This window comes from Tasmannia lanceolata, unplaced genomic scaffold, assembly GCF_043159265.1.
Source record: "Tasmannia lanceolata isolate RefF3 unplaced genomic scaffold, GAP_Taslan_0.1 ptg000005l, whole genome shotgun sequence".
In the NCBI taxonomy this organism is placed as follows: domain Eukaryota; kingdom Viridiplantae; phylum Streptophyta; class Magnoliopsida; order Canellales; family Winteraceae; genus Tasmannia; species Tasmannia lanceolata.
In genome coordinates, this window is record NW_027518682.1 from 16,480,602 (window position 1) to 16,506,977 (window position 26,376).

A 26,376-nucleotide genomic window follows, 5' to 3' on the forward strand; every position below is an offset into this window, starting at 1 on the left:
CACCTTTTTCTTTCCCAGGACATCCTTTATTTGTCTTGTACTGTAAAAGAGTAGAGAAAAGTCACACAACTACAGTAGAGTGGGCTGGCCTAGGGAAGAAAAGGGGGCGAATATATCACTTCCCTAAAAAACGAGATTCTTGTTGGGCGAGATAAATTCGCACCCCCGATAGGATAATTCGCGCCAATTCATGTTAAAAGGCGTAGAAGTCTGTCACATATCCTCCTTTACAAGGGTGCGAATTATCCTAGCGGGGGTGCGAATTTATCATTGACCTTCTTTTATAACACAGGCACAGTGAGTGGGCTTGCGTTACAAGAGAGATAAGGCCCATGGGTCGGTGCGAATCCTTCAAGACCCGGCTAGTAGAGAGATTTCTCGAGAATGGAGAGACTTTAGATATACTTGAGAGAGGGGGTGGTTTTAGAAGATAATATATGCGTTTTAAAACAATAGGCAGTATGGTGCCACTTTCAATCCTAGGGTCTCACTCTCACATGGAGATATGTATGTGCAATCAAGACCGTTGAAATTGTAAAATAGACTAGATGGATCAAGAAGTTCTAAGATCATCCAATCAAGGTGTTAATTAACCATGCTTATGGCCCCCAGCGGACAGATGGATCAGATTAAAGAGATGGGGGCTCGAGCAAGCCCCAAATAATATCTATTAAGAACAAGCCTAACAGCCACAATTGTTTTAGCATGTGCTTTTGGAGGAGCTTTAGTCGCACGGAATTTTGAATGCACGTTAGACTTCGCAGACTGTGAGTGGCTCTGAGAAACTTGCATTGACTCTAAGCGACTCTGGGAATGCCTGAAACTCATCCAGCCTGGACTTCATAGTAATCGGGTCTTTAGAGTTCTAAAAAGTTTTATAGTCTCATTTTTAAGGGAGACGATTTTTCCGCCCCCCTTTAAACGTGAATTGTGGGCAGACTTAATGTTTTTTATGCCAAATCACGTTAAAAGGGGGGGAGCATTATACTACAAGGGGGCGAAAAAAAAAAAATCATGGCCTTTTTTTTACCATTACATGAGAAGCTTGTGGGCCCTAGTTTGTGGGCAGGTATCCCAGCCCACTCTCCATGTACAAACCAACTGACAAGGAGTATAAGAAACCATTATGGAGTTCAATGCAAGTGTTTAAATAGAAGAAATGCATGTTGACTGTGATTCTATGAACCATTGTGATATGAAACCAAGTTCAGTGACATACACAATTTCTCCCCGAAGGAGATTATAGTAGCTTATGGCAGATAAAATATCTTCATATTTGTAGGAAATAAAACGAGTTCTTCACTGTTGAAAAAAAAAATAGATCTCAAAGAAATAAAACTCAGAAAAATATGAAAAAACACACTTTTTTCACCATTGAGATTTTCAGTAAATAAAAAAAAATCCCAGTTTTCTTTCACCATAGAAAACAAAAACGTGTTCAGATTTGCAAGAAATAAAATAAAAAATCTGTGGGGAAGAAGATTGCAAGCGGTGTGGAAATAGAGATGTGGTTCAGCCATGCATAGGTGAGTGCTATTTATTTATTTATTTTTAATATCTTGCTATTCTATTGAGACATTAGAAATCAGATATGCACTTAATGAAATAGTATAGAGTGTCAGGAATCTTGTTGGAGAAAGCATAAACAATGTGGAATGATCCTTGCTGTAGAAACTCTGTGCATAAAGCCACAAATCACATCTCCTCTCCAATCACTGCTAGTGCCCTCCTTTAGAAGGCATGTTAGTGCCGCTGCCTATAGAAGATGGATTGTGAGCCGCATCCTTGTCCTCAAATTCTAATCTTACATACCCAGAATCCCCCATCTGAGTTCCACCAGCCAAGGGAAGACGAGTTGATCTCAAAGCATCAATATCAAGACCATACTGATTGATAACAGTTTCCATCGCCCTGAGAAAGAAAACACGTCAAGATAAACGAACTTTATTAGCTCCTATTAAGGTTCTAAAGCTCACTGATCGACTTGGAACTCAACCAAGTTGAGTTGGGCCCCAAGTATTGATTCAGATTTCAAATTTTTTAACATACGAGACTTCTATCATTGACTCATTCAAGCTAAACTGAGAAATAAAATGACCAATTTCCAAGTTAATCAAAAGTATTGACCAGTGGTTCTTCTTAAATGCCAAACAATCAAAACAACTTGAAATTGCAGAACTTTACAGTTTTCCCATGATTATTTCAAGGGATACTACCACTTGTATTGCTACTTGCTAGTTTCCACCATCTCTGTTGCTTAGAATTTATTTATTGGCCTATACAACCCATTGTGAAATGTACAAACTACAAACAGTTGAAAATAACTTAAACAAAGGAGCTGGTGGAAACTACCCAAATGCGTGGGTGGAAATAAGAGCTCTCCAATTTAATATCAATACAAAAAGTCTCCCATTATTTCTAGAAATAGTTCAGAAAACAATCCAGGGGCTGAAAACATACAATATAAGCAGAAAACAAAAAAATTAGCTAACCATTAAATGAAATTGTATGGTTAGGACTTAGGATTAACGGGGGGAAATCATCCCAAAACAATCGAAAGTTTTGGCTAGGCGCCTTTGTGCGGTAATGGGGGAAATCATCTCAAAATATCATGGGGCTTTTGTTCGCAATAGGCAGATTTTGGATGGAATTGTAATCGCTAATGCGGGCCGGGGGGGGGGGGGGGGGGGGTGGGGTGTTGACTTTGAGAAAGCTTATGATCACGTGGATTGGGGGGTTTTGGACTACATTCCCTCCCCGCATGGGCTTTGGGGCGATTGTGGATGTCGGCATGCTTAAAGACGGCAATGTTCTCTATCCTAATTAATGGATCTCCTGAAGGATGCTTCGGCTGCTCGCGTGGTCTCAGACAAGGGGATCCATTAGCACCATATCTGTTTATCATTGTGGCGGAATAGCTGAGCTTATTTATTACCAAGGCTGAAGATCGTGGGCTGATCAATGGCTTAAAACCTAGCCGTCGATCCTCTTCCACCCTATCCCATCTACAATTTGCAGATGATACGGTTCTATTTCTGATGCATCTCAGATTATCAATGTGAAACGATTATTCATGTGGTTTGAAATCATCTCCGGTTTAAAAATCAACATGTCTAAGAGCGTAGCGGTTGGTATAAACCTCGATCGGGTGGAGATGGCATCATACGCAAGAGCTTTAGGGTGCCAGGGTGCCTTGTTCCCAATCAAGTATCTCGGACTTCCACTAGGCTATGGAATCCCAAAAGCTGCCCAATGGGATCCGGTCATTGAGAGAATCGAAAGGAAGCTCTCAACCTGGAAAAGGAACTACCTATCCTTTGGGGGTCGTATAACTCTGATTAAGTCGGCCCTTGCAAACATGCCTGTGTACTTCTTCTCACTTTTCAGGATCCCTGCGAGCATTGCTAAGCGCATCAAAAAGCTACAAAGGGACTTCCTGTGGGAAGGCAAAGAGCAGGGGAAAAGGCTCTGCCACCTGCTAGCATGGAAAAAGGTCTGCAAATCCAAAAGAAACTGCGGATTGGGCATTGGGAAAATCAGACTCAGAAACAAGGCACTTCTTGGAAAATGGTTTTGGCGATTCGGTACCGACAAAGAGGCGCTATGGCATTCCGTCATTGGGGCCAAATACGGTAGGGGATGGGGGGATTGGACTTGCAATGGTCCTTTAAATCATAAAGGATCTGGTGTCTGGAAATCTATTTCCTCTTCAAGAGAGGAATTCTTTCCTTCAGTGAGATTCATGCCTGGACGTGGAAACCTGGTGCGTTTCTGGAAAGACATCTGGATTGGAAATTCTACGCTTGCTGAATCTTATCCGGAGCTCTACCGGATTGCAATCGAGCCGGAATCAACCATAGCTGCTAATATAAATAGGAGCAATGATAACGGAAGAACAGTACGGGATATCCGGATGAGGCGTAACCTTAAAGACTCGGAGATTACTCTCTTTGGCAATCTCTTGGGTGAATTGTCATCAGTGTACTTATCTGCGACCATTGGGTGTGGGCCCCGGACTCTCAGGGGGGCTTTTCTGTCAAGTCTTTCTTTCAGAAGCTCAACGATGATAGTGGTACCCCTTCTCACTATGCTACTGTATGGAAACCGGTGGCCCCTCCTCGCGTCTTGGCCTTTACTTGGACCCTTGTGCTTAGAGGGATAAATACCTGCGAAAGACTAAAGCGCCGGGGACTCAGCATGGCCAATCGGTTTGTGCTGTGTAAGAAATCTGATGAGTATCTGAACCACCTGTTTTTACATTGCCCATTCTCATTCTAGGTGTGGATGGCGAAACTCAAATCTTTCGGTTTCTCATGGGTAGTTCAGAGAAGTGTTTGCAGTCTAATTCTAAAAAGGAGCGGAGCTTTCATTGGTTGTGTCGGTGAATCGATTATCGATGTGGTTTTCTATCCCAAATGCGTTAGTATGGCACATTTGGGAGGAACGTAATAATCGGTTTTTTGCAGGTAAAGAATGGTGTTCCGCGAAGGTAGCGCTCTGGGTCAGTAAGGTCATGAAATATTTTAACTTTTTTTATCTCTTATTTTATACATAATGGATTTACCTGGGCCAATACATGATATTCTTTTAGTATTTTTGGGATCCGGAATCGCTAGTAATCGCCGGTCAGCCATATGGCGGTGAATTTAATTTGTTTCAATCCGAGAGCGGTATTCAATACCCGGTTGGTGATATCCTCCGGCATTGGTCAAATGTTTGGCGGAAAGGAAACCAAGAAAGGATATTTCTCCAACCAAGTTGCTAGTGGAGAAAGACCTCCTAGGGGCTAGGGCTAAGAAGCATGGGACTAAAGAAAGAACCAAAAAACAATCTTTCGGGTATAATGCTGAATGTTATAAGTTTATCAGTTTCACTATATTTTGACCAAATGTCGTCTTTTTAAAAAGCACTCAAAAGGTTATTACGAGATTTTATATTCTGTAAGCCCTTATAGTCCCGTATTTTTAAAAAATGTACTATACGTCCCACATCATAGGATGATCCAAACCGTCGTTGTGATGGAACACAACGCAAATAGCTTGTGCCCCAAAAATCATTTCCATGGGATGATCCTAGCCCTCCGATCTATGATGTTTCCATAATATTCAGTCCCTTTGTAGATCGGAGGGTTGTGATCGATGGAAATGATTTTTTCGGCACAACCTATTTACGTTGTGGCCCATCAGATGGATGGTTTGGATCATCCTATAGCGTAGTCCGTACAATACTTTTTGAAAAAATACGGGACTTTAAGGGCTTACATAATAAAAAAAACTCGGTTATTACATTCCCAACAAAACTCTCACCAGCCAATTAAACAAGAAAGATGGGTTTCCGCAAATATGAAAATAAGCTTGTACTGATAACATTTCAAGAAACTAAGAAAGTGGGCTTTCGTAATTTCTTTTAAGGTTAAATCTCCTGTGATGACACCTCAGGGTCACAAACATTTGAATTTCAAAAGCACTCTGAAATATAGCCGTTAAGCCCCAACTTCCTCTCCGAGAGAAAAAAATCCCAGCGTTCCTCAGCATTGACGTCATGGGAAGGCTCAGAGCAAAGAGCGACTACGAAGATCTTCGAAATGCCCGGATCGCAGAGAATCAGGTCCGCGAACAGAAACCCATTAGATCTCTCTCTCTCTCTCTCTCTCTCTCTCTCTCTCTCTCTCTCTCTCTCGCTCTCTCTCTCTCTCTCTCTCTCTCTCTCTCGCTCTCTCTCTCTCCGATTTGATTTGATCTGATTTCTCTGTATATTTCATGAACAGGCACGAATGCTATCTCTAGGGCTAGAGAAAAGTGCAAGCGATCTTCGAGCCATCACCACCCCAATAAAAACTGTTCGGAAATATAAAAAATCCGTATACAGTTACACGTCTCTGCGACGTTCTGACCGGTTGAAGGGAAAAAGTCCTGACCAGATAAAATCACTAGAAGGTTCTCTTCGAATCTTGAAACCTTTCTTTCTTTTTCTTTTACTGGATTTCTGATTTATCTTTCTCATTTCCTCTTATGGCAGAGAAAGTTAGGTCTGTGGAACCGGCTCGAAAGAGATTGTTTAGCCTAGCAAGGAGCGAAGAGAGGAGACCCGCGAATGCGCCTTTGTTGAGCGTTCACCCTTCTAAACTGCAGCTTTCTCCAGATGTTTTATCTCGGCGATGTGATAGCAAGAGCAGAGGGAGCGTTTATGATCCTGTTTTAGGAATTTGTTGCCATTTCTGCAGGTTTTTTCTTATACCCCCTTTGCTGAGTTATTTTCTTGTAGATGTGAAAATTTTCTGATTTTCTTTTGTATACCACTGAAATACCCTTCTAAATTTCGAGTTCATCAAAATACAAAACCACCCTTTTCTGAATAACAGTAATAATCAACTTATTACCTATGATTACGAGTGGTATGTTGAAGCAAGTAGTGGAAGTGAACTTTAATATTGATTGGAAATCGAAAGAGAGAATTCGTGGTACGAGTCGATGTTGAATACAACAATGCAAATGTATAATACAACTAGAATATGGATATTCTTTACTAGAACTGACCAAGTTATGAACGGGGATATGAGGAAAAAGTGGTATGCTTTGGATAAAGAGAAGATTAATATTTTGGGAGAATCAATGTTTTCATGTTTAGATAAAATGAGGTATATAAGCAACTTAATTTGAGTTTACACACAGGGCATATCAAGACTCTGAAATCCGTTGTATGATATGCTAATTATTGATATATTTATCTAACGGTGAAAACTTATCACCAATACCACCGGCGAACATACCGAAAAATCCAAAATCTTGCACAAATAAGATGGAGAAAGATATGCCAACAAACCACAAATACTCGAATCCGCCAGAGGCGGATTCGAGTATTTCGCTTCTTAGCTAGTCTGAGAAGCCCGATGTTACCTACAAGAAGACAAGAATATACGTGGTTCACCACAATGGGCTACATCCACAGACAGGGCTACATCCATGGGCAACATAAATCCACTATTTAGAACCAAAATAGTACAATGTTACCTCACCGGTAAAAGCTACCGGAAAATCCAAAATCTTGCACAAATAAGATGGAGAAAGATATGCCAACAAACCACAACCACAAAGGAGCAAAAGAAATAAATCACAAGAAACCACAAAAAGATAAGAATATACGTGGTTCATCACAATGGGCTACATCCATGGACAAGGAAACATAAATCCACTATTTAGAACCAAAATAGTACAATATTACCTCCACACTGGTAAAAACTACGGAAAAAACCCTTCTCTCCAACCTTCTACGCAACCCTCAAATCTCTGCATCGAGCACGAGGAAAAACCCCTTTGGAAAACCCTCCAATATAAAGCTTGGCTTACAAAGAAGAAAGCCATACGGAGAAGAAGAAGAATGAAGGGAGAAGGCCACCAGGAAGAAGAAAAAGAAAAACTCGGTTTTGTCTCACCGCAAAACCCCTTATAGAGCCCCAAGAGAAAACCCCTCTTTTGCCATAAACTTTTCTCCTTTTTTTCACCTCTCTCCCTTTTCCCCTTCTTTTGAAAACCCTATCTTTCTTTCCATTTACAAATTGTATAAGAGAGCAAGAAAACATCCCAATTTCAGTACCAAATGGGACCCCATCCAAAAAAGAAATAAAATATCAGTGATTTTGTATCACCAACTCAACAAACTCCAACCTTGATGCATAATCACCGGCTTGTCGAGCCTTCCTCCTTGACGCCAAGAGAAGATAAACTCCAATCCAACTTCTCGCCTTGAACCGCTTTACTAAGCATGTTCGCCACATTCTTTTTGGCTCCCTCTTTCAACAACCGAATCATTTCATCTTCAATGGCTTCTTGAATGTAGTGATATTGGACCGATATGTGTCTGGTCCTTTTGTGATTAACAGGATTCTGTTAGAATATGTGGGATCCAGCGGTTGGATTGGGTTAAGATCTCACCGTTGGATCATCTTGGAGGTAGATTGGGTAAGTTGGCTAAATGAAGCAACTAGATAAATTAGTCAAGTGGATTAGAAGAGGCAAGCAAGAGAGATTAGAAAAGTAGATTTGATTAGGTTAGATTAGAATATTCTAGTGTTATCTCTTTCCATAGTTGTCTTGATTTATTTCTATGTTTATCATATAAGTGCTCTTTATAAGCACCACCAATTGTCTTTGTAATTGATCTAAGATATTCAAGATTAGTGAAATCTTCTCTCCAAAATTCTTCATGGTATCAGAGCAGCCCATTTCCTTGGCCTGAGCACAACTCGTCTGACGTATTTCTCTGGCGGACGGCTAGATCAGCCGTCCGCCCGGTCCATCCATTTTTATTTGTTTCCTCCATCTTGTTTTCTTAATCTAGCTGTCCTGCTACTCTTCTCTGATTTGAGTTCTATATGAGATCTGTGTGTTCTATAATCTGTTGTGTTATGCGGTTTTCTTAAGGAGCGGTTTTGCCAATGGCCGATTTCATAAAATCAACCATGTCTTTAATCGGAACCTCATCTTTGTGGACCGGAGTGATGGCAATGAGAAGCACCAGAAGGAAAACCAGACACTAGATCCAAGCACAATGTATTCAAACATTGAGGGTTAGAGCATAGCTATCTTATCTCTGGAGATGATGGAGTAACGAGGGCAGATCCGATTCCAAAAAAAAAAAAAAAAAAAAAGGTCTAGATATTCGGAGTCAACACAAAAATAGAGTAACGAGAGCAAATCTGATCCCATATGCTGCTCTTGCTCAAACCTGTGTTTTGATTCTTTTCATGGTTCGAGCGCTTCCACTTTCTGTTAATGGTGAAGGACGGATGAGGGATTTCAGCAAAACTCTGTTATTTCCAAGGTTATGTGCAGCCCTTTCTTTTTTACAGTAGCTAACAACACTATTTTTTGCATAATGCCTTGTAAAGGAGCAATTACGTAATTCAAGGCCATGCACATGGGGTTTGAAAAGGTATTATTGAGACATATGGGGTATGTGGCATATACCGAAATGCCTCTTCAGGGGAAGTGAGAAGAGCTGGGGGAATTACTATGCTTCATTTTAATGGCTACATCATTTCCTTTGTCTTTTGCAATATATTCAACCCCAGATTTGGTAAGCACACCCTTCCTTCCCATTTATTCCCAAATTTCTACTAATATCATATTTAGGACTCCTCGTTTTACTCTAGAAACCCTTTTCTTCTTTACCTACCTAATCACCTCCAAATTACTAATTAAACTCCTTTGCTTTTACCCAAATATCTTAACCCCAAAATTGAGAAGAACACCCTCTTACCTTTCTTTAGAGAAATATCGTTACCGATTATTGATATTTGCAGCCCTCTTTGGATACACATTGCTCAATTTCTTATGAAAGGTTTTGCATGACCTTTTATGTTTGCCAATAATTGTCGTCCTTGAGCCATTAGTTGTAGTTTGTCTCCATCTTATTTTTCTTCTCTATCTTCTTTTTCTTCCATTTTTTTTTCATATATATTTCGGTTGAGGTACTTCATTTGAGGTGCGTGCCCGGAATATTCTCTTTTTTCAATTGAGGTGCTTCATTTGTTTTGAAGTGCGTGCTTGAGAGAGTTGTTTCCAAATTTCATGAGGATCGGAACTTGCCGACCCATGTGTCTGGCCCATTGAGGCTCATTCTCGCCCATCGAGGCATCCTTTTTGCTCTTCGAGGCTTTGGTCCAATGTGACCTATTTCCAGAAGGTTCGATATTCTAAATCGACCTAATGACTTGCCCATTATGGCTTTGGTCCATAGTGACCCATTACCACTCCCCCATCGAGGTTTGATTCTTGTCTAGCCCATTAAGGCTATGATTTGTTCTCATTCATCTCTTCACGGCAAATCAACAAGCGGCATCTTCTTCGGCAATATACATTCGGCGATAACATCAAGGCATATTCATCATCAAACTTCGGCAATGCGGTTCCAATCAAAAGACTTTATTTTCTTATGGGGAGCAAATTTTATTTTCTTATTGGGGAATTTCATTGTAATCAAACGTATGTTGATTTTCAATCCACATACGTTTGAGGGGGTATGTTAGAATATGTGGGATCCAGCGGTTGGATTGGGTTAAGATCTCACCGTTGGATCATCTTGGAGGTAGATTGGGTAAGTTGGCTAAATGAAGCAACTAGATAAATTAGTCAAGTGGATTAGAAGAGGCAAGCAAGAGAGATTAGAAAAGTAGATTTGATTAGGTTAGATTAGAATATTCTAGTGTTATCTCTTTCCATAGTTGTCTTGATTTATTTCTATGTTTATCATGTAAGTGCTCTTTATAAGCACCACCAATTGTCTTTGTAATTGATCTAAGATATTCAAGATTAGTGAAATCTTCTCTCCAAAATTCTTCAGATTCTAGGCCAAGTAAATGGCACTCATGTTATCACAAATAAATCCATGGGTTTTGACTCAATGCCAATCTCACCCATCAAACCTTGAAGCCAAACCCCTTCCTTGCAAGCTTCCGTTGCCGCCATGTACTCAACCTCGGTAATTGATAATGCCACCATTGTTGAAGTTTAGAAATCCAACTTATCGGTTCATTAGCAAATCGAAAAACAAAACCCGTAGTAGATCTCCCTTTACCACGGTCATCAGCATAACTTGCTTCCAAAAAACCTTGAATTGATGTTGAACCTTCGCTAAAAAGTAATGGAATAATCACTTGTGCCTCTCAAGTACCGAAGCACCCACTTTGTTGCCTCCCAATGCATCTTTCCAGGATTAGCCATAAATCTACTTAAAACACCAACCAAATGAGCAATATCCATTCTAGCATACTTCATTACAAACATAAGGAAACCTAGCCGTGAGCTCCCAGACTTCAATATCCGTTCTAGTATACTTCATTACAAACATCAAGATCCAAACAATACTTGCATAGGGAAACCTAGCCGTGAGCTCCTTTTCCTCTCTTGTATTTGGACTATCATCGGAAGCTAGCTTGAAATGTGGTGCCACTGGAGTTTTAACTGCTTTTTCCTTGCTCATGCCAAACTTTTCAGGCACTGTTTCCACAAATCCCATTTTGAGTAAGTGACAAGGTCCCATTCCTCCTATCTCTTTAAATCCCAATCCCAAGTATTTGCTTGGCCGGGCCAAGATCCTTCAGTTCAATCTTCTTGCTCAAATACCCATTTAGCTCTTCAATCTTAGTCTTATTACAAAACTAAGAGAAGGAATGTACCATCATCATAGTTCTTCTATGCCTTTCCGTATCCCGCGGATTTAGCCAAAGGATTTTAGCCCCCTGCCTGTAAGCCATGCTAGCCAGCCTTTTGCCTTAACTAATAATGCAGCAGCTAGTGGTGTCTTCGAACAATATTCAGAGAAGCCCCCTCTAGCCAATAAATAGGATAACTCCTCTTTGGTCTGGTAAAACATTCCCATCCAACAAAATGACCAATCTAAGTGGCATCATTGCTCTTCAGTGAGAAGGGGTCACTTTTTATCTTTTTTCATAAAATACAGGGCATTTGTTTCTATTAATAAAAGTTGTCATCTCTTTTTTCATAAATTTCTAAACTTATTAATGCAGGCAAAAAAAATTGTGTGGGGAGGAAGATTGCAAGCGGTGTGGAGATAGAGATGTGGATCAGCCATGCATTGGTGAGGGCTATTTTTTTTTAATACATTGCTTTTTAGTTGGGACTTCAGAAATCAGAAATGCACTTGATGACATATTTGAAACCAGGCAAGACAGATTGCTCGGTCTGCCATTCTACCAACGGTGTTCTCTGTCGAGCTTGTCTCAAGGTTAGATATGGAGAAGGTAAAGTTCATGTGTAGGAACTAAAAAGAAAGACAGTATAATTAAAGAAGACAACAGCATATAAAACCTTCTTGTAAATTGATCTTTTGTTGGGTTATCATTTGGTAGAGATGGACGAGGTGAGAGAGAACAAGGAATGGATGTGCCCACACTGCATTGAAGAAAAAGGAATAAATCCATATTGGATATGCAACAGGTATTTGTCTTCATCACCATTACCTACTGTATCATCAGGAATCTTGTTGGAGAAAGCATAGACAATGTAGAATGATCTTTGCTATAGAAACTCTGTGCATAAACCATATCTCCTGTCCAATCACTGCACATGCCAATCAATCCCTTGAGCAGGTACGATTGAGAATATCATGGATCAGTGACAGTGTAGTAATTGCGCCAACTGATCATTTCAATTTTCAATGTAGGAATGTGCACTGATTGGATGGTAGAGGATGTTTATGTGATGTACTGGGTTTCAGTGTAATGTGTTTTATACAAATGATTGTTCCCTTTTCGGTCATTTTGCAGATGAATGGTGATTAGTAACATTGGGATTTGTTTTTTTTTTGCATAGCTCTTTTTGTTTGAGGAAGAGAAAGATTGCGCCAACTGGAATAGCAATATATGAAGGTTAGGAGAGATCTCCTTGTGCATTTTTTTTTTCTGTCTTTTTTTCTTATGTGCTCAATGATTACTGAAAATTCTTGGTTTTGCTAATCGTGGAATGTGGTGAATTTAAAAGCTCGCGAGAAGGGATATGAATCAGTAGCACATCTAGTCATGGATCAACTCAAAAGAGCAGCAGGGCACGGATGACTGTCTTCTGATACACACGACTGTCGCATGGAGAGAGGGATGAATGCCTTTTTGATATATGACTTCAACTGATATAGTTTTTTGTTTCCCTTTTTCCGGTACGTAAGTTGGGATTGAACCTCCGACCTCGAGGTTGTATAACAAAGCCTTGGCCATTGAGCACGTCAAGTTAATGAATGCTTTACTGCGTTTGCTTTTTTCTTTTATCTCCTCTCCTTTTTGTGGTGTAACATCTATTAAATGGATGCAAAAGAAAATATCTCTTAAGAAGAGCATCATTTTTGTCACGGAAACAACCACCTATGGCATGGATCCCATGTGTGCGGTGATTGGGTTGAAGAATATTGTTGGTCGTCATAAATCCGTCGGATGAACTTTAATCAAGCATGATGAAAAAAAGCCTGCAATTTTTGCATGCATCGATCATGTGAATTCGATCTCTGTTCAACATTGATCTAGATCCATTGGGTTACATGCGATGCGATGGTCCATCTGAGCAACGGTCCCAATCACAAGGCACACATGCCAAGTGCGTGCATTGGATCGTGTCGGTTTTGGTTCATCAATATGAGATCGACTAGCAAGGCGGTCGTGGATGTAGATGCTAAATTTCAAGTTTACAAACGAATCACACCCAAAAGGGCCGTTAGAAGACGCTTTAATGATTTATAGCAGTCTAGGGAATATAAGGTTTTCATGAGGCTGATCCTGAGCCGCCACTACCGATGCATTTTTACATCCCACAGCTTCGGCAGATCGCTTAGCCCCATTCATCTTCGGCGCAAGAGCGCTCGATCATACCGATCCAGCAATATCGGTGAAGAAGGGCAATTCCGCTTGTAAAGCTCATTTTTAAAGAACTCGAAAAAAAAACGAGAAAAGTGTTGATCATTGAAGTTCCTGTATTTTGCATTCATTATCTTTCTGTGGTAACAATATTCATGTATACAGATAAATTCACAAATTTTAGGAATAATTTTGCAGTCTCATCGTGTCTTGACAGGTACATCAATATAAGACTGAGCTACATTGGGGTGGAGATTCACATGAAGTGAGGCTGTTTCAGATCTTGCTAAGTGCAAAATATGTGGGGTGAATGTTGTTTCTAGGATTTAACAGTGTCTTTTCTTAAGGGCAGTGATAAATCGACCCCCATTTATCTTAAATCGACTCCGTATAGGGAAATATGGGGTCGATTATCACTGCCCTTTCTTAAATGTCTTACCCTTTTTAAGTAACTACTAAGCTGATATTTAGCAATCAAACTGGATCACAAACTGCACACCATGTTGTTATCGGACTACCCAAATGACATCTCAGTGGCGGAGATGGAATTTCATGGATAAAAAAAGCCAAATGGGGTGCCAAACGAACCTAAACTGATAACACGCACGGAGAGAGAGAGAGAGAGAGAGAGAGAGAGAGAGAGAGAGAGAGAGAGAGAGAGAGAGAGCACTAGCAGATTCCGAATTAACTTGAAAGATAACACTGACAGATTCCGAATTAACTTGAAAGATAACACTGGCAGATTCCGAATTAACTTGAAAGAAAAGCTTAGCAGATTACGAATTAACATGAAAGATAAGCTGTTTGATACCCAGCTTTTAACTTTCTTAGTTACAGCTCCATGTGTTTTCTGCTCTAAGTTTCAAACATTCCATCCATTTGAATAATTTTCCTACATACAACCAAAGATCGACCAAGCTGGCAAACTGAAGCAAACCAGAGAAGCTTACTCCTACCAAACTAGGTTCATTTGAAAGTTTCAAATTACGAGCAGCGAATCAACTAAGACCATTTAAACTTGGGATATGAGATAAAGACTAGTTTTAGTTTAGTCCTCCGGCTAAGCTAACAAAGTCGGGTAATCTCAATCTTGACAAAATCTCCATGAAGTTGATTGGAGATGTGTTATGTTACAGATTTGACCATCTTAGCCATCTGGTTAGTGGCCTAGAAATGGAGGGCTAAAACCTAAATGACTAGGTTCACATTGAATTGCAAGTCCAGACAGGGCATTAAGATCTCTTCATAGGAATGCCATTTGGGTTCCATACATCGTAACATCAGGACATGCATACCTAATTGAGACTGTTGATCCTCTCGACCATGACTAGGTGACTCATATGATACGGGTCCCATGCCGAACGGACATCCTGTCCATAAGATAAAGGCCTACATAACAATGGTTTAGATTTTCTTGGTAGAACCCTAAAAGATGTTTGATGGATAAGGGGCTAGGATAATCCTAACAAGGTGCATCGATGACAATTAGGGGTGCAACTCGGGTCAGGTTCAACCGGAAAAAGGTCGGGTTGGGTTCGGGATGACTTTTCCCAACCCGGGTTGAGTTTGGGTCGGGCTCAAGTTGAGGGTTTGGCAACCTGACCCAAGTGTAACCCGACATTTTTTATGATTTTTTTAGTTTTTAAGGCTTAAAAACTGGGGTTGGGTCGGGTTGAAGTCGAGTCGGGTCGGGTATGGATTAGAAAAAAGGGTTCCTCGATTCGGGTCGGGTTGAACCTCGTCGGTTTGAAAATTGAATCGGGTCGGATTTGGGTTGGAAAAATGAGTTCCTCGGGTCGACCCAACCAGACCCGAGTTGCACCATTGACAATAAACCAGACTTATGGTCAACAGTTGGATTAGTGAACCCAATCACAGCTACCTTATGACACCCAAAAAGTGCCTGTTAGGAAAGAGACTAACAATCGCTAAGATGTTAGTATTTTTCAAGAGTTGGACATCATCTGGATCAATCCTAATGATCAACATTGGGCTCATACGGTGACATGTCTGTGTAATCTAGATCATTGATCTTATTGATCATCTCACGATGACACACATTGTTTCTTTTCTATACCATGCCGAATATATCCCATCCATCAGATAAAGGCCTATAAAAAAAAATCAACGGTTCATCGTCTCTTGGGCAGAACCCTAGATGAGGCTTGATGGATCAGGGATCTATGATCATCTGATCAAGATGGGTCTACAAAAATAGACAATTGGATTGAGTCCGATCTAGTCCACTTGGCACATATGCGTCCAAAAAGTGGCTATTAGAAAAGTATCTATCACCCAACCCTAGAAGATCAACAACAAAGTCCGATGAAACGGACGGTTCAGATCAATCAAAGGCGAACCCACTATGCTGCAGGGGATGTCACTACAATGAGGCAAACCCTCTTTGCAATTTGATAACAGAACTGTAATCTGTTGATGTTCGATACAGTGTGTTAACTTTCATGTATAGGCTTCTCCTGAAAACCCATGGATTTCTCAGAAATCAATCCAAGAGCCCTAAATCCTTGTCTCCCTATTCACATTTCCACTCGTCCAAAAATACCCAAATCTCCGATTCCAAATTCGGTATCGTCTTGAAGGAGTTTGAACAACTTCAATCTCTAAAACTCACAGAAGAGGAAGAAGAAGAAGAAGAAGAAAAAGAAGCTCCGAATCGAAGAGGGTTTTCTTCCTCGGAAGAATTCAAGGTCGAAATCTCGCATCCATGGCCGGAGTGGGTGGAGCTAATGGAACTCCTCTTAAAGAAAGGTTATTTTGGAGGCAGCAGTGGCAACCTTTTTTATGGTGGGGAATTGGGTTCCAAGGATTCGAATAGAATCCGAACTGCTTGCCTCAATTTTGCCCGCGATCGGTTCGATTTCATAAGGTAAGTTAGGAACAGGAACACTTTGAATCATGTTGAATTTGTGGTCGATATTGCCAAATGGGTTTTCGTGAACTCATTGAATTGCTGTTAGAATTTGTTGTTTGGTAACAGGACTAGTTCAACTCTGATTTGCCTTGATGGATTCACTCAAACTTATTAGAAGATTGTCCATTGTCAATAGAATTTGCCTATTTCAAATTCAAATAGTGTTCAGCTTATATGATGTTATGAATGTATACTTTTACTGCCATGGATTTGCTGATGCAATATCGACTAGTGTGATTTTTGACCCATTAATCTTGTTTATGAAATTTCTAACATATTGGTAAAAGGTTTTGCCCTTCACTTTAGAAGAAGTTAGGGTTTATTTGGTTGCCCCAAATCAAAGTGGCTTAATGGCTTTGCTCTCTTCTGTGTCCTTTGCACCACCCAAGACTTGAACTTTGGTCAGCTTGGTTAATATTAACCATTGCAACCAAGTAGAGCAAGAATGTTAGGGGGTGAAACTCCTTGAGTTGTTGATGGCTAATGAGATCGTTAATGCATGCTGATGGTGCATTTCTCTGCAATGTTTGATTATGGCCAAGCGAGTTATTTTGGAGTGTCTTGTTGTCTTAGTCGCGGCAATCATTTTGTTTTTGTTAGCTAATGGATGAATGCATATTGTGGATGTATTAATTATATGGAAATTCATGAACAAATTATAAAAGATAAATGTGTCTCTTCTTTACAGGATGGAGACAATGTTCCTTGGGAGTACAGAGTAGGACTACTGGCATTGTGTATCTATCATAACACACTTTGAGAACTATGATTTGTGGACATGGACACGAGCGTCGCGTGTAGACATGGACACTTTGTCCGACATGGCAATCCCCAAAATCTAAAAACGGGGACACTGCCACATATGCACACAATGAAAATTAGGACTATAATAGTAAAATCCTATGCCATTATATATAATTAAGAGATGGGCATATTTTTTTGGATTAGGTTAATCCCTATGTAATCCTCGTTAATTCTTTCTCGCATAGTAAAATCAATTCTCACATGGACGTTGGCTTGATTGCTGTACCACGCAAATCTGTTGTGTGCATCTTGTGGTTTGTTGTTCATTGTGTTTGCGCCATATATCCATAGATTTTTTATTGTGTCATTTCAATCTTTTCTCCGGGGAGATTTGTTTTTGCCAATGAAAGTTGGTGCTGGTGCAAAGAGCCTTTTGGCCCTATGAAAGGTTAAAAAGTTTGTTTCCGATCTTATCCTTTTAGAGAGATTTGTTTTTGCATCTTTGCACTTAAATGGAATGAGCAAATTTTCCTTTGCCCTCAGGGGAGACTCTCCCTTTTAAGCATATTTATTATCTTCATGAAATGCTGATACAGCTTCCCTTGTTAACTCATGCTATGTCCATCCAATGAATTTTTTTTGGAAGCTAACGATTTTATTAATAGCTGTAAACATTTTACCACCGTGGGGACGAGGCGTCCCATCAGTGAAGCATTGCTACAGAAACTCCACAAGTTAAAGCACCCCACATAAACACTAAAATACCATATCCCAGGAAACATAAAATCTGCAACACAGTAAGCAGATCTGGATATATCCAATGAAATTAGTTATTCTTGAACAAGACGTGCCAATCTTGCCTTGAACCATTGTACTTGGATGTCCAGCCTGGAGGTTTGGAATGGATTTCCTGTGTAATTGCCAATTCAAAATTTCTAGTTTTAATTGTTCAAAGTTATTGACGAGAATTCCAGCGAGAATATAAATCATCATTTCAACTTTGATTCTCTCTTTCCTTTTTATTGCATGTTTCTTTCTTGTGTGACTGTTTTGCTTGACACAGACGTGCCTTTACTGCAGATACCTCTGTAGGAAAGACATACAGTTGATTGTGGGGTCTGGGTGCCCTAGCTTAGACAGGAAAGTCGTCAACTCGGGAAAGCGTTTAAGGGCTCATGTGGGCATTGAGGAAGGAACTGTATGGTCAAAAACTCTTTCCTATATCCAATAATCTTTATCTATATATATTTTTTTCAAGTTAACCTAGTTATTTTTATGCTCAAAATGGTTCTATATGGTTTTTAGACTATGAGGAAACTTCATTGCTAACATTCGCAAGCATCTGAGTAGGTTTGCAGCTCCTGTTATTTAAGGGGAAGTTGTGAGAGGGCATATGTGAGGGCCCGCGAAGATGAAGGTGGGCGGACCGTTGACGTGATGCGCATTTTATTGACATATGGCCTTGATCCCTTCACTGGTTCGGTGGAGAACAAGCCATGCCTAAACAAGTCAGTTAAAGAATCTGTGAGGAGGCTTCTGAAAGAAGCAGTAGAGCTTAGTGTCAAGGAACTTGACTCAAATCCTCTTAAGGTGACCTCAAGAAGTCTCCCATTTAAACCAGAGCCCTCTAGTTCACAACAAATGCTGAGGGGTCAAACCAACATTCCTATGAAGCAAGGCGATTGGATTTGCCCCAAGTACTTCCTTAACAGATCCCCGTCCCTTTTGCAAATCGAATCCTAGTGATTTTGTTTTCTAACTAACACAAGGTGATTTGGTCTGTTTGTCTATTTTGGTAGATGTAACTTCCTAAATTTTGCCAAAAACATCAAATGCTTGTGCTGTGATGGGATATTCCAAGAAAGACTCAGGAAGCTTGGTGAGGGTCAGGATCATCTTCCACTGAAGAAGGGAGACTGGTTATGTGACAAGTAAGTTCCTCTCATATCTTTCGAGATTCCCCCTATTTGTCTATGGATTTTGCTTCTCACTGCAAAATTTCTCTCAGATGTAATTTCTTGAACTTTGCCAAGAATACCAAATGTTTACAATGCAAGGAGAAGCCTGCGAATCGGAATCTCAATCCAGGGGAATGGGAGTGTGTCTCGTGAGTTCTTTTCTTCTGTTTGTTGATTCCTGAGCCCTTATACTCCATTATTGCAAAATCAATATTGTCTCGAAATTTTGCAAAATCAATACTGCCTCAAAATTGTTTTCATTTGTTAGTTCTGAATCACCAGTGCCCTTTTATGAGAATGTAACACAGAGCTCATGGTAAAACACATTTTTTTACAGGTGCAATTATGTTAATTTTAGAAGAAACATGGTATGCTTGAAATGCGATTGGAAACGGCCAAAAGCATCCAATTATACAGACAACTATGCTCAATTCCAACACAAAGAGCATGATCATTATTCGCATTCTAGGATGTCTTTTGTCAAAAATGATGAAGGGTATGATCAACGTTATGGTGGACCAAGACGTCAAATTCGAAATGAAGAAACGGGTTTTTGGAGCTCAGGGGAGGATCAGGGTGATGATGGTTGGTCTGGACCAGAGAATAAATTCTCATATTTTGAAGATTTTCCCATCAAAGGAGGTCAGAGTGTTGTTTCTCAAAATGCACATAAGAGGGAGAAATGGAAGGGAGAGATGTCAAAGAGGAGCAACTTTGAAAGAGGAAGTTATGATGATTGGGGTTCTGCCAAATTTCAAAGAAGCTTAGACTTTACAGAGTCTAGTGATGATGATGAGATGGCTGACTGGTTTGGATGTGGAAAAGGAATCCAAAATACAAAATTATAAAAGTACCCTTTTTATAACATGACTAACTTGCCAACTCTCCTCAGGTGATGAACAACGAGGCCCTTATTCTTCACTGGTTAGGAAGTAGTAGATGTAGTTCTTTTACTTTCTTCTTTACTTCAAAAATAAGTAAAAAAAAATGAAAAACCTGATATTTCTGTGTATTTTTTTTCCTTTCTTTGGAAGGTAGCCAGTTATTTGTGTATGTATAAGCATGTTTTCTTACATTTTATTATATTCTTGAAATATTTTTGGAATTATGGTTGATTTGATCTCTAGTGAGTTCAATAGTTCAGAACAGCTCCTCTAATGTTATGAACAGATTTTGTTTGGCAAGATGAGATACTGAAATGTTCAATTTCTTGTTTTGTAGGCAGCCTTGTGAATATGGTGTGAGTTCACTGCCACAAAACAGAAAACAGAGATTTTTGTTTGGTTGATAATCATATATAAGAGTTCCACTTGATCCATGGAAGAGTACACAAAGGAGGAGATGAGTACGTAAGAAATGGAGATTTTATATGGTGTGCGCATGCGTATTTTTCAAAAAAGGATAGTGAGCCTGCTTCATAGGATGATTCAAACCGTTCATTTGTTGGGCAATAATGTAAATAGGCTGTATACCATAAATCATCTCCATAGGATGATCCCAACCCTCTGATCTATAGAGGTTAGGAGGGTTACGATCACCCCATGGAAATGATTTTTGTCGTACAGCGTATTTACTTTGTCCCCTGACAAATGAACGGTTTGGATCATCCTATGAAGTAGGTCACATGGTACTTTTCAAACCGTTCATTTGTTGGGCAATAATTGGAAAATAATTGGAAAATTTCACCCGAGAACAACTTTAGGTCTGTTTGGATGCAGATAGATACCTTGTAGAATGTAGATTAGTAGTATAAGTAGTCAATAGGGAGGAGACAGACATTTGTAGTGTTTGATCTACCTAGGATTTACATGGTGGAATAGTGATACGTGTAGTGTTTGGTTGCCAGCCTCGTAGAATGATGGGAGGGGGTGTCATTACCAATATGGCAGGAGGAGAGAAAGAGCAAAATTCTACTTTCCATGAACCCCCTTTGGAGAAATTTGGCGGAATAAGTAGGGAACAAGGATGCACGACATAGAAAAGCAATAATTACATTTGAATCTTCTGTGATAGCTCCAGGTGATTGTGATGCTGGATTGGCAACCAAACACACAGTAAAGTTGCCAAACTAGCAATCTAGCATGTCTTCTCTTGTGAATCTTTTGCAAAAGTTTGGAAAAGAAAAACTTTTCCAGAATTTTCAGCCTTTTCTATTTCTTGAGAAAAAGCACACTTCCTTTTAGGATCATTTCCAAAGTGGGGCCCACATAGATTGTCTTGTACTTCACATATTGTTTTGTAGTGTGGATGTGTGGCGAAGTATCAGCCACAATAAACCACATTTCAATTGGAGCCAGCTTAAAAATATTGACAAAACTAGTGGCTCTAGAGGTTCCCAAAACGTATAAAACAAGTTTCATCCCAGATTATCTTCACATGTATACGATACACGTGGCATCTGGCATGATCCTAGCCATTCATCCCACATATTCCATTCTAAGACTAACCATATTATTAATCAAATTAAAGGACAAACAAAACAAAAGAAGAATAAGAAAGGAGAAAAGAACATGATTTTGTCATACAAGCTCAGCTCCCTTCCCCTCTCGCTAGATCATACCAAAGAAAAACAAACTCCTCCTGCTATTTTATCAAGATCTTACAGTCATCTTAGACCATCACTCGATCCTCACCGTTCATCGCGTTTTTGGCAACGAAAGCTGAATCCTTTCTCTGTTTTATCAATGGGGTCAGATCAGAAGATTACATCTCAGGATTACGATCGGGTTAAAGAAGTGAAGGAATTCGATGAGTCTAAGATCGGAGTGAAAGGCCTAGTAGAATCGGGTACCACCACCATCCCACGTTTCTTCATACACCCACCGGAAAATCTCACAAGTCTCAAACCTGCTCCCCCCACATTCCAAATCCCTGTCGTCGATCTCTCCGGCATCAATTCCGACCGTCGATCCGAAACCGTCGAACAAATCCGAGATGCATCCCGCAAATGGGGTTTCTTCCAAGTCACCAATCATGGTATTGTCAAACTACTAATTACTCCAGAGGCTTAAGTTGTTAGAGTTAGTGTTATTTAATCATGGCTACTGATTTTGGCACTGTCGTGTTTTGATAATTACACTCACTCACCTTATCTTTTCTTTTTAAATTTGCTTTGGAGAGTTTTTTTTCTTTTTGGGAATTGTAATAACCTTCGACCGCTAGCTGTTAAATAATAAAAGACATAGTGAGTTAGTGCAGTTATTAAAAACAATGAATTACTCGTAAAGGCCCTGTTCATTTAAGATTATGACAACCGATTGTGAGTCCAAAACCAATTATTGGACACAAATTTACATTTATAATATTATGAAAACCCAATAATTGGTTTGGCACTCACAATAGGTTGTCATAATCTTAAACGAATACTAATAGGGCCTTAAGATGTTACAGTTGGAAGTGTTATTTAACCATTTATACATAAACAGGTATCCCTGTTTCCGTCCTCAACGAGACGATCTCAGCCTTCAAAGCCTTCAACGAGCAGCCGTTGGATGTGCTGGCCCAGCACTACGGCAGGCAAGTAGGAACCGGAGTCAATTACAACACGAATTTCGATCTCTTACAGTCGAAGGCTGCGACTTGGAGGGACACGCTGCAGTTAAGGACCGGGCCAGAGCTGGCGGAATGGAATCAGATTCCGGCAATATGCCGGAAAGAGTTGGTGGAATGGGACCAGAAGGCTAAGGGTTTGGCTGAGGTGCTGATGGGACTTTTGTGTGAGGGGTTGGATGTGGGCCCGGGGAGATTGAAGGAGCTAACGTTTCTAGAAGGGAGGGTGATGGCGGCCCATTATTATCCGGAGTGTCCGCAACCGGATCTTACGTTGGGGCTTGGGCCTCATTCGGATCCTGGTGTGTTGACCGTGGTGCTGCAGAACCAAGTAGGTGGGCTGCAGGTGAAGTATGAAGAGGAGTGGGTGGAGGTGAAGCCCTTGCCCGGGGGTGTCGTTATCAATATCGGTGACTTTCTCCAGGTTTGTGGCTTCCTCTTTTTTTTTGCTGTGTATGAGGGGATCATAAGGTCAGACTTCGTCTAGTGAGATTGTTGTCTTTGGATGTGAGATTCGTTGTTATTGGGTTCGGAAAACCCAAAACTACACCGTTGGCCCATTCGATTGATATGTAGACCTGGCAAACGGGTGGGCTGCGCCGGGTTTCACCCAACCCGTACGGGTCCGGGTCACTAATTGTCACTTTCTCACCATTTATGTAGGGTCTCTTACCCAGTCCGGCCTAGTTTTGACGGGTCTGGGTCACTAAATTACGGTCCGGGCCACTAATTGTCATCTTCCCACCATCGTCCGTAACTTGAAAATATGTTTTTGCACTAACTGTGAAAGAGATCCTATGCAAGTATTTGCCATTCGCATTCTGCTTCCAACCTCCCATTGAGATCTTAGGAATGCTAGCCACCGTGTCCATAACTAGACAATATAAGCCAATACACTTCTCTCCTTTCATCAGAACCATACAATCACACATGATTTTCATGTCTCTACATGCAATTGAATATTTGCAACCCCCGAAGTCCAACCAACCAAGAGACACTAGATTCTTCCGTATTTTTGGGACATACATCACACCACCCAAAGCATGAATCACTCCGTCGAACATCTTGATCTTCATTGTTCCAATTCCCGCGACGTCACAAGTTGACTCGTTTACCCAAGGACACTACACCTTAGAACGTATCAAAGTATTCCCTCGTAGAGCATACATTGATACAACATGCGCCATGAATCTAGAATCCACTCATTATGAGAAGTATGATCACCTGTCGAGATTGTGAGGATATCTCTTACCGTTTCTCTTTACTCATTCATTAACGCCACCACCATCTTTTTATCACTATTGTTTGACTGGTTAGCTTGCTTTGGGCAATCTTGCTTAATATGATCATATTCCTTGAAATGATAACATTGCGCGCCTTTTTTCGCAGACCATGGATCTTGACTTGCCTTTTCCTGATCCTCTGGCAAACATCATTCCTCTTTGATTTTCACTATAAACAACCAGCCCATGCTCTCAACTCACATCAATAACAAGTTTCTTCTACATCTCATTCGATAAGCGCAATGCTGTTACCTCCTCTAACTCCATTGTGTCAAGCAAAAGAGTCTTGTCTCATTCCTTCAACTTTTCATCAACGATACTGAGATGATTCTCAAGCCCATTAAGCACATTATTGTGTTCTGAAAGATTTCTTTCTTCCTGCATTTTAGACCGTGCAACTGCTGCTTTAGATACAATTGCTTCATAAAGCTTTTTGACATGTAAAGTTTTTTCAACTTTTCCTGTAATTTTGGCATTTGTCTTCTTCCTTAACGTTGAACATAACATTATTTGTGAGACATAGTTGAATTGTGCTGACCGCCACGATTCTGTGTCTTTACACTCGGCATATGTCATCTTCTCTAACTTTCCATCCTTTCTCTTTAACGCCTTAGCTAGTTCCTATTGAACAATGATATCCTCCACCCTCATCTGTCATAGGGTGAAACTGTCTTTTCCATCAAATCTGTCGATGTTGAATTAGGTATAATTTGACTTTACCACTACCTCATATCATTTCACATTTCTTATTGCAAGGCTCCGCCTTGAACGAGAGTGTCTCAGATAATCTTTTTGCCCATCCGGCGATTATAATAGTCGCCATCCAATCACAACGACCACGATGGCTTACCTGGCGATTATTGGGACACACTATTGAGAAAATGCAATTGAGTGTTAGCACTCGATCTATTTTTTGTGAGTTTGATTGGTTTCCGCTGCATAGAACTCAGCAAGTGGCCCTCTTTACTTAAATTTTATACTTCTCTCGATAGTTTTTGGTGTGCTAAACTCAAGGGCACTCTTGCAAAAACTGGGGAAAGCGCGCTCCCATTGGCTGCAAGTCACCCAAGTGCATTTATAATATATGCAAAGTCAAAGAGTACGGTGACTTGCGGCCAATGGGGGCGCCCTTTCCCCAGATATTTGCAAGGGCACCCTTGAGTCTAGCATTCCTCTTTTATTAAAGAAAGGAGTGAATATTAAATTAAGGGAGTGCGGATATAATTTCCAATGATTGGTAATGATATAACATTTCCCATGAATGTTCACAAACCTTGTTACAGTGATATGGATTCCTATTAATTACATTTTCCATACCAGACGAGAGGGACAACAGTAAAGATTGTTATATTCAATTTCCAAAAGTTGCTTATTTTTGTCATTTTTCAGATAATTTCTAACGAAGAGTATAAGAGCGCAGTGCATAGGGTGGTGGCCAATGCTTCTCATGTCCCGCGAGTCTCAATCGCTATCTTCTTCAACCCTGGAAAGAGGGGGGATTCCGATTTCTATGGACCTATGCCAGAACTGATTTCTCCAGAGAAGCCAGCTCTATACCGGAATTTCACGGTTACAGAATACATGACAAAATTTTCCAGCAGAGCACTTGGTGGCAAAACTTTGATAAACCATTTCAAATTATGATAGAAGTAAAGACCAAGGACAGTTTATAAACATTTTTTTATATTTTCTTTGATGATCAGTGTATTGTCAAGTGAATAAGTTGTGCAGTTGTGCTCATTCTGTTGAAATGGTACTTGTATCATCTTGTACTTTGGAAGTATGAAAGTTGGTGATCTTATTGCAGAATTTGGAGTATGAGCCCCACTACAAGAAATGAGGTTATTACCAGCGGACTTTTACCGGTGGTCTTATAAAACCACTTATAAATGCATATATATTCACCGGCAGTCATTATTGAACTGCTGGTATAGAAGCTTTGTCGTTGACAAATATCGAAACCCATCAGAAAATTTTGGTGAAAGGTATCACAAGCGGTCATGACTGCCCTTAAACGAGGCTTGAGGGATCAAGTGTCTAAGATCATCCAATCAAGGTGGGGTCAATGGAAACGGGTCAGATAAGTGGTCACCTGTTATGGTCAACAATCCGATCACATCCACATGGCACACATGGCCCAAAAAAGTTGTCATCAGGAAGGGGTACAGCTTAGGTTTTGCCGGGTTGAGAATTTGCTAAAAAATGAATTCGAATCAACCTGGACCCAGTCTGATTGATGGTTAAAGCTCAATCCAAATTCCTAAAAATTAACCCAAGTTGCACCAGTGTCTTCTTATCATTTTTATTATGTTTGGGTATGCCGCATAGGGTTGGAGAATAGTGGAATAAGATGTCAAAAGAGAGGAGAAAAGCATTGGATTTGTCTAAAATTACCTCTCGGGGATGTGCGGCATAGACCAGGAGAGTAAGGGAAAAAGTAAGGGTGTCATTACCAATAGAGAGAGAAGCACCAAAATTCTCTAATATAATTTGTTTTAAAAGTGAGAACGAGGAGACATGAATGCCACATGTGCAGATAAGCAATAATTA

The 26,376-nt window shown here is 40.3% G+C and overlaps 3 protein-coding genes across 4 annotated transcripts; all 3 read left to right on the forward strand.

Annotated features, from left to right (window-relative positions):
• The first annotated feature begins 5,328 nt into the window (after positions 1 to 5,328).
• LOC143876714 (uncharacterized) lies at positions 5,329 to 12,846 on the forward strand. Of its 2 annotated transcripts, XR_013250462.1 has the most exons (9): positions 5,329 to 5,607; positions 5,768 to 5,936; positions 6,019 to 6,223; positions 11,528 to 11,598; positions 11,684 to 11,761; positions 11,870 to 11,957; positions 12,184 to 12,238; positions 12,333 to 12,388; positions 12,501 to 12,555. XR_013250462.1 is itself a non-coding variant. In XM_077378407.1 (8 exons), the coding sequence occupies exons 1-8, from the start codon at positions 5,542 to 5,544 to the stop codon at positions 12,572 to 12,574; spliced, it is 807 nt and encodes a 268-aa protein (XP_077234522.1). In that variant the 5' UTR covers positions 5,331 to 5,541; the 3' UTR covers positions 12,575 to 12,846. The 2 variants fall into 2 exon arrangements, 1 of the variants encoding a protein (XP_077234522.1); XM_077378407.1 differs by lacking the exon at positions 12,184 to 12,238 and having other exon boundaries at positions 5,331 to 5,607; positions 12,501 to 12,846.
• Positions 12,847 to 15,705: 2,859 nt separating this feature from the next.
• On the forward strand, positions 15,706 to 20,109 carry LOC143877724 (uncharacterized). The gene is made up of 6 exons (XM_077379926.1): positions 15,706 to 16,247; positions 18,117 to 18,234; positions 18,387 to 18,733; positions 18,836 to 18,967; positions 19,045 to 19,143; positions 19,332 to 20,109. Exons 1-6 carry the CDS (start codon positions 15,823 to 15,825, stop codon positions 19,840 to 19,842), a joined length of 1,632 nt encoding a protein of 543 aa, XP_077236041.1. The 5' UTR covers positions 15,706 to 15,822; the 3' UTR covers positions 19,843 to 20,109.
• Positions 20,110 to 21,454: 1,345 nt separating this feature from the next.
• LOC143877725 (1-aminocyclopropane-1-carboxylate oxidase homolog 4-like) lies at positions 21,455 to 25,635 on the forward strand. Its single transcript, XM_077379927.1, has 3 exons — positions 21,455 to 21,970; positions 22,420 to 22,967; positions 25,216 to 25,635. The coding sequence occupies exons 1-3, from the start codon at positions 21,505 to 21,507 to the stop codon at positions 25,468 to 25,470; spliced, it is 1,269 nt and encodes a 422-aa protein (XP_077236042.1). The 5' UTR covers positions 21,455 to 21,504; the 3' UTR covers positions 25,471 to 25,635.
• Positions 25,636 to 26,376: the final 741 nt, after the last annotated feature.

Coding starts and splice junctions, on each gene's coding strand:
- LOC143876714 (XM_077378407.1), top strand. CDS start 5,542: ATGGGAAGGCTCAGAGCAAAGAGCGACTACGAAGATCTTCGAAATGCC. Junction 11,599..11,683: donor TGTGGATCAGCCATGCATTG/GTGAGGGCTATT, acceptor ATTTGAAACCAG/GCAAGACAGATTGCTCGGTC. Junction 12,389..12,500: donor TGGAATAGCAATATATGAAG/GTTAGGAGAGAT, acceptor TGAATTTAAAAG/CTCGCGAGAAGGGATATGAA.
- LOC143877724 (XM_077379926.1), top strand. CDS start 15,823: ATGTATAGGCTTCTCCTGAAAACCCATGGATTTCTCAGAAATCAATCC. Junction 18,968..19,044: donor GGAGACTGGTTATGTGACAA/GTAAGTTCCTCT, acceptor AATTTCTCTCAG/ATGTAATTTCTTGAACTTTG. Junction 19,144..19,331: donor GGGGAATGGGAGTGTGTCTC/GTGAGTTCTTTT, acceptor ATTTTTTTACAG/GTGCAATTATGTTAATTTTA.
- LOC143877725 (XM_077379927.1), top strand. CDS start 21,505: ATGATTTTGTCATACAAGCTCAGCTCCCTTCCCCTCTCGCTAGATCAT. Junction 21,971..22,419: donor CTTCCAAGTCACCAATCATG/GTATTGTCAAAC, acceptor ATACATAAACAG/GTATCCCTGTTTCCGTCCTC. Junction 22,968..25,215: donor ATATCGGTGACTTTCTCCAG/GTTTGTGGCTTC, acceptor GTCATTTTTCAG/ATAATTTCTAACGAAGAGTA.